Source organism: Microtus pennsylvanicus, chromosome 1 (genome assembly GCF_037038515.1).
Source record: "Microtus pennsylvanicus isolate mMicPen1 chromosome 1, mMicPen1.hap1, whole genome shotgun sequence".
Lineage (NCBI taxonomy): Eukaryota > Metazoa > Chordata > Mammalia > Rodentia > Cricetidae > Microtus > Microtus pennsylvanicus.
In genome coordinates this window covers 143,266,063-143,273,812 of record NC_134579.1, presented here as the reverse complement: position 1 = coordinate 143,273,812, position 7,750 = coordinate 143,266,063, and the positions used below count along the sequence as shown (strand labels likewise).

Here is a 7,750-nt window from a genome sequence, read left to right as displayed (position 1 = left end):
GGACCACAGCAAACAAAGAGGGCCACTCACTTGGAGAATGGGGAACTTCCTTGGAAATCTCCCTGTGGAGGAGAAGGATGTTAACTGTTTACAACAGGATCCTAATTATCATCAACTGTTTTCTTGACACAGCCCAAAGTCAAGTAGGTGGAAACCAGAGTCTCACTGGAGTAATTCCTTATTAGTTCAGTCTGTGGACATGTCTGTGAGGGATTGTCTTAATTGATGTAGGAGCACCCAAGCCATTGTGGACAGCACCATTCCTAGGCAGAAGATCCTTGGTTTTACAAGAAAGCTATCTCAAAGTGAGCAATAGAGGAGGCCAGCGAATGAGCCAACAAGTATTGTGTTTTCTGCCTTGACTTCCATCAGTGCTAAAAAATGACTGAGTCCCAGAAGAAAAAAATGGACCCTTCTCTCTCTCCTAAGCTGCTTTTACTCATGATGTTTTTATCATAGCAAGAAAAAAAACTAGGACTTTGTATAAGGAGGAGCAGACAACACATCCATTTGAATCAATGTTCTCTGTACTCAAAATCAGATCCCCTCAGCACCCTATATGCAAAGAGAAGGAAGAATTTAGATCACAAAGATGAACCAAAAAGTTCATTGAAGCCCCTAGGTTAGTGTCTTCTCCTTGGAGTCTTAAGAGAAATTTTCTGAGCATAAAGCTCCTCTAGAGAGTGCCCATTCTCTGGATACACAATGTTTCAATTTTAGTGCAGGTCTTTGCAGGAATAATCTGAGGCCCTTTATAGACAAACCCTTCATGCAATATGAGTCCTGAAGAACACAGTGAACAGGATAACAGGCTCTCCATCCACTTGTGCTGATGGTATCAGGTCACTTCACATTTGAATTGTTGTCAATTCATGCTGTAGCCCCAGACATGAAATTTCAGTTCTCCCATAGATATTCAGGGAGAGATATGAAGACACATGCTCAACACTTAGAAAATGTTTCTCTGAGCTATAACCTTGCCTAGCAGACTGGATTTCATATCTGTCCCTACTAACCTAAAGCTCTCTCCCAAGACCCTACTCTCACCTACTGGATGCTTCTTGTATCTGAAATCACCTTTCTTCAGGGCAACCTTAAAGCCCCATCCCTCCAGGCATCTCTCTAAGGAAAGACAGGATTCCCACTGGAGAATTACCTAGACAAAGGCCATAGGAGGCTCAGGAAAATTGGAGAGGACATTGACTTACCTAATATACAGCTCAGCCAACACATAATGCTGAAAGTTGGTTTGAAGTTCTTTATAGAAAGAGGAAGCCCATGATCCTTTCAGTGACACAAAAGCACATCTTCCCCAACACTGAGGACATGAAACTCCTCATAAACTTCTCCTGGGGATCTATTCTAGATCAAGAATTTGGTTGGCGAAATTATTAATAAAGGCTTGCTCTTAATCCCTTGTCATTACTCAGCTGGACCCTTTCCATCCCTCAGAGAAATTTCTGTCACCTTCCTTACAGGAGCAAATCCCACCTTCCCAGAGCACTGAGAACAGTGCACATGGGGTGCACTTAACAGGGCCCCTCTGTCAAAAAGACACATAGGCAGATAGAGGCTCCCTTTTTGGTTCACACTGACCCAAGGCCATGACACAGCATATTTCATAACTGGGATGAGCTATTGTTCTCTGAGGGCATGGGGATGTTTATCAGCATTGTTGCTAATGTGTTTCTTGGAGGTGAAACATAAAGAGACAACAGTTGAGAGGGATGTGGGGCAGCACTGAGAGTGTATGGAACAGAGCAGTGCCTTAGACTCAGCTCTCACCACCTGAAGCCCACTTGATTTGTGAAGTTCTACTGCCTGAGAGGAAGCTCAGATCAGAGGGAGGAAGAAGAGCAGAGGCTGGAGTTGGGCTGTAACCGAAGCTCTTCTCCTCAGAGGGAGAGAAGCACAATGAGAAGAGAGATGGAGATGTTCTCTGTGCTTCCCTGTAAGTGGGGTACCACTTGGCAGGGGCTCCTGATCACAGGTAAGACACCAGCTCTCTGGGAAATTAGCGAATTTCTATGGTCTATAAAGAGAACGGAATTCTTAGAGAAGAGCCAAGATTTCTGTTGTCATAGGACAAAAATACAGGGAGGGAGAGAAGCTCAGCTACTTGTAGCTATCTGTGGACAGGAGGTGATAAATGATAAAAGCCTCTACTCCCTATTCAAAGTCAATCACATTGCCTGCCATTTCTGAAACCTGGTGTTCCCTATCATGACAGGGTGACTCTTCAAATTGAAATTAAACAGGGGGGGCCACTATGACAAGTTAATCTGTGGAGACATGAGATCTGAATGGTAGATGGAGAAAACAAACTCCTTCTGGCCTTTTTCTGCCTTAAAATATTTCAGAGAATGAATGTGCTCATACACACACTGAGAAGTATGCCTTCACAAGTACACACATACAATACATAAATAAATGTAAAACCATTAAAATCACACTTGAGTATAATTTTTCTTGTTGTCTACAAACCTGGAGCTATGTAGAAAACCCATGTAGAAGCAATTTTCTCTCCCGCTCTTCTTGTCTCCCTTACTCCATTCCTTTCTTCATCCATCTCTCCTTCCTTCCCCCATTCCTTTCTATTTTCTTCCTGCCTACATTCTGTCTTTCCTTCAATCCTTCCTTCCTTGTTTCCTTCCGTCTTTCCATTATCAACTGTTATCTAAGTCTTTTCCTAGAACTGAACCTCCAAAAATATCAGACTAATCTCTGTCCTCAAAAATTCCTGATTCTATTGAATCTGACATCAGCATATACAGAAAATGATTTCAGGGTTTGACTGATACCACAAAGTATACAGAAATAAAATTTAAAAAGTGAGGATTTTCTAGAGGAAGAAGTCAGAGAGGCTTCCTCACACCAATTCGGGGCAATGGTAAATAGAAAGCCAGCCATACACTTGATCAGAGAATTCCTAAGATGAATTTCAATCAGAGGTTCTGAGGTCATGGAGGTCAAGCTACTCATGTGTCAAGGAGGGTACAGAAACCCCTACTCACACACCTAGGCTGAGTTATGATGTCAGCTGTTCAATATTGATTGTTTTTCTCTTTTCCCTTTTAGCCTACCTTTTAACCTGTTGGAACCTGCCCACCACTGTCCAAGTCATTGTTGATTTAGTGCCAACTCACGTTGTTGAAGGAGAAAATGTCCTTCTTCGTGTTCGCAATCTGCCAGAAGATCTTGTAGCCTTTGTCTGGCACAAAGGGGTGACAAAGATGGACCTCGGAATTGTACTTTATTCACTGACCACTGATTTAAAAATCACAGGGCCTGGACACAGTGGTAGAGAGATAGTGTACAAAAATGGATCTCTGTGCCTCCAAAATGTCACCCAGAAGGACACAGGATTCTACACGCTACGATCCTTAAATAGGCATAAAGGAATTGTATCAACAACATCTATATACCTGCATGTATACTGTAAGTGATTCTATGTGAACTATCAGTGCTGGGTGGGTTCATTCCACTGGATACACACAGGATGGTGGCCTGTGCCTACCTCCCCTCTACATTGTGTCCCCATCTTTGTATTTTGGCATTTAGTGTGTGACTTGCAGTGCAGACTTTCCTTTTTTGGTGGTTAGAGACACATGATACAGCAGAGAGAAACTCCAGGGTCAGCTGATATTTTCTTGGTTCAAAAGGATATTAGTTCTGATAACTTGACTGGAACTACAAAAGGAACAGAAAAATAACAAAAAGAGTAAAGGCACGAAGATGCAGGATCTGTAGGGGAAGAGGTCATGAAGACATCATGACAAAACCATCCTACTGTAAATTTGAGCAGAGATCTGACAGCAGCGAAATAGCAACATACAAGTGCAGGGACGCAAATTAGGATGATAAGATACTTACCTACACAGCTAGATGGAGCAATGAACACACCTGTTCAGGATATAGGGCTTCATCTCTCCAAAATGCAAAGTTCTTACTATTGATGGATCTCTCTCTCTCTCCACTTCTAGCCTTCCTTTGGACCTGTGGACCTCTTTCCACCTCTGCCCAAGTCACTATTGAATCAGTGCCCCCCATAATTTCTGAGGGGGGAAGTGTTCTTCTACTCATTCACAATCTCCCAGAGAATATTCGATCCCTTTTCTGGTACAAGGGGATGATTGTGTCCAATGATCTTGAGGTCGCAAGACACATAATAACCATGAATTCAAGTGTGCTGGGTCCTGCACACAGTGGTCGAGAGACAGTGTACAGCAATGGATCCCTTCTGCTCCACAATGTCACCTGGAAGGATGCTGGATTATATACCCTACGAACTCTAAGTACAGATATGAAAACAGAATTAGCACATGTGCAACTGCAGGTGAACAGTAAGTGATTCTCTGTGATCATTCAGTACAGGGTGGGGCTTAGACACATAGGATTATGATGCCTGGCCTGTATCTCCCTTCCCTCTGCACTGTGTCTCAATGTTGGTGTTTGAGCACTAAGTGCATGACACACGTTAGAGAAAAATGATCATACGTCAGACTGTATCTTCTAACTCTACCCCACACATGTCAAGGAAGACCTTGATGGAAAATAATTTAGCTCAGTCTCTTGAGGGAATGTAGAACAGGGAGCCCTGAACTCTGTCATCTTTCCAAGGCTGGACGACTGTGAGAGAGGAATGTTTTGCTAGGACTCAAACCTTACTTTCTTGTATACCTGATAGGGAACAATGTTTTTTTCACTGTCCATATCAAACTGGTGTATTTATTAACCCCAAGTTGAAAGTGTCATAAATAAAATCCATCAACTGAGGCAGGGATCATGGAGGTATGCTGCTTACTGGCTTACTTTACATGGCTTGGTAAGTCCGCTCTTATATATCACCCAGTACATCTAGCCCAGGAGTGGGAATGCCTGCAATAGTCTGAACCCTTCCACATCAATCCCCAATATTTATATATGAAGATCGAGCAGGCAGCAATAGAAAAAGGCCTATCTATAGGCCAAGCTGGTAGTGGCATTTTTAATTGATATCTTGTCTTTCAAGAGGGATCTACATTTGTCAAGTTTATGTTAAACCATGAATCAGCCTAAGTGAGCCTTTTTGAAGACCTGAACCCTGAAGATCAGACTGCTCCTGGCTTTCACTTAGTCCCAGTCCTGAAGAGTGCAGGACAGAGAAGAAAAATATTCTGGGAGGTGAATTTAGAAGTTGAATGGAAACACACACACAAAAAAACAAACCAAAATAAAAATAAAAAACCTGAAACAATAAAAACATATAGTAAAAACCCTGAAAGTTCATGGAAAGCATCCTCTCAAACCCCCCAGTGTGCAGTGTGTTCAGTGTCTGCCTGAGGACAGTGAGGGAGCAGGCATGCAGATACTTGAGGGGAGATTTCCATCCTGAGGAAATGGCACTTTAAGGGGCACTGAAGGAATGGAGAAGGTCACATTACTGACCTTAATTAAGTGGAACAGACATTTAAACACTAGGAACTTTAGGCTGAATGATGAATTTGTCTGCTGAAGATGGAGGTAATCATCTTTACACAAAGCACAATTATCCCCATGTGATGATGGTTTTTCTCTTTCTCCTTACAGCCTCCCTTTCTCCTTGCTGTAACCCTCTCACCTCTTCCAAACTCATGATCCAAACAATACCTCGGTATGCTGCTGAAGGGGAAAGCACTCTTCTCCAAGTTCATAATCTTCCAGAAGAACTGCAAGCTTTTACCTGGTACAAATTGATATCTAGGACCGAGGTCCTTAAAGTTGTAGAATACAGCAGAGCCACAAATTACACCACCTGGGGGAGCGAACACAGCAGAAGAGAGATGTTGTACACCAATGGATCCCTGATGCTCCAGAATGTCACTGAGAAAGATGCAGGATTGTACACACTAGAAATTATAAATAGAGATTTCAAAATTGAAAAAGCAGATGTGAAACTTCATGTGAGCAGTAAGTAACTTTCTAAGGCCTCCACCTGCTGGGTGTGGCTTATGCTACTTCATACACTGAACTATCAAGACTGGGTTATGCTTGCTTGCTTCCCATTGCATTGGGTCCCCACAGTGGGGTTTGGATACTTACTGTGTGTCACACATGTGCTAGACAAACTGCAGTAGATCAGAATCCTTCACCAGTCTCCCCCTGCACAGAGGAGAATGTGTGCTCAATAACTCAGCACAAGATGTCAGCCTCACCACAGGCTCTTGTGGCTATGAATACAGTCCCAAGAGAAACTCTATGGTTTCCAGGCAGGCCCTGGCTGAGGAAGCCATGGGGTCCTCACAGAGAGTACTAGAAAGCCCTGACTCCAAAACTCTCTCCTTGGATTGATTCCAGGTTAACAGTGCTTGGTTTTCACTTCATGTTAGAACTGACAGAGAACAAGGCTTTACTGACTTTCCAAGTCCCATAGAGTGTGGAACAAGCTGTGCACTGCCATGACAGGTGCAGTTAGGTAGAACATCTGGGAATCTTTTTCTCCTGAGTTTCAGTAGGCAGGTGTCTAGGTCATAGCCTATTTTTCTTCCAGGCTTAGGAGACTTAATGGAAGATCAGTGATCTCATAGAAGAAAAGGAGGAGCTTGCTAATCCAGACAATGTCCAGAGCCCAACCTAGGGAATTCTCTTCTACATGTAAATAGCTACAGATGCTTCTGATTTTAGCAGCTCCTACATACCAAGATCGAGGCACTGCTCATAACTAAGCTTAACTCTTAGACACAACAGTGATCATTTACAATTTGTTGTATTATAGGAAAATTGAGACTCAGGGAATACAGTGACTGAATCAGGGTCACACAGACCATGTGTGATAGATCAAAAACACAAGTTATGTATATAATCACAGCTCTAACTTATTTATCCTGGAGGATTTATTAAGCATGAATTAAAGAGGAGATGATTGAGCTCTCTAGGGATACTATCATTTGCTCTCCTCTGTTTCTTTTCAGAGCCTGTGACACAGCCCTTCATTCGAGTCACCAACACCACAGTTACAGTAGAGAGCTCTGTGATCCTCACCTGCCTCTCAACTGACACTGGGATCTTCATCCGTTGGATCTTCAATAATCAGAGTCTGCAGCTGACAGAGAGGATGACACTGTCCCCAACAAAGTGTGGACTCAGCATAGATCCTGTCAGGAGGGAGGATGCTGGAGAGTATCAGTGTGAGATCTCCAACCCAGTCAGTACAAAAACAAGTCTCCCAGTCACCCTATCTGTGATGAATAAATGACCTCTTTTCTCATCCTACAGTAGAATGAGGGCATTAATTTATCAATGGGGTACAACAAAGAGAAAAACTTTGTGATGAAAATGATCAGCTACAGCCAGAAGTTTCACTCATGCCTCTACTCTTGGGATACATATGTCTATAAGGACAGGCAAAGATTTAAAGTGAGACTCTGTCTCTAAAGGAAAATAAAGACATCAATAAAGTAAACAAAAATGCAAAGTCATTAAGAGCTTATGTTGTGTATCAAATATATAGCCAAACCTCAGATTCCCTGGGAAATCATTTCAGGAACCCTCAAACTTTTTGAGTCTGCTGTAAAAATGGGGCAGTGTTTGCACAGAGATAAATGTTTTTTCTCATCTGCTCAGATACATTTTATGTTTAACTAATTCACCTAACATTGATGCTGCATGGACATAAGTAATCCATTCAGTGAGGATGAGTGACAAAAGAAGAATTTGTCCACGCTTCATTGTGGACATAACTGGTTTCTCTCTGCAAAATGTCTGTCTGGGATTTCTGCATCTGTTCTGTTCT

The 7,750-nt window shown here is 42.5% G+C and overlaps 1 protein-coding gene across 1 annotated transcript; it reads left to right on the top strand.

Moving 5' to 3' along the window:
• Window positions 1-1,917: 1,917 nt before the first annotated feature.
• LOC142841774 (pregnancy-specific glycoprotein 22-like) lies at window positions 1,918-7,213 on the top strand. The gene is made up of 5 exons (XM_075958811.1): window positions 1,918-1,990; window positions 3,079-3,438; window positions 3,984-4,343; window positions 5,569-5,928; window positions 6,930-7,213. The coding sequence occupies exons 1-5, from the start codon at window positions 1,927-1,929 to the stop codon at window positions 7,211-7,213; spliced, it is 1,428 nt and encodes a 475-aa protein (XP_075814926.1). The 5' UTR covers window positions 1,918-1,926.
• The last annotated feature ends 537 nt before the right edge of the window (window positions 7,214-7,750 follow it).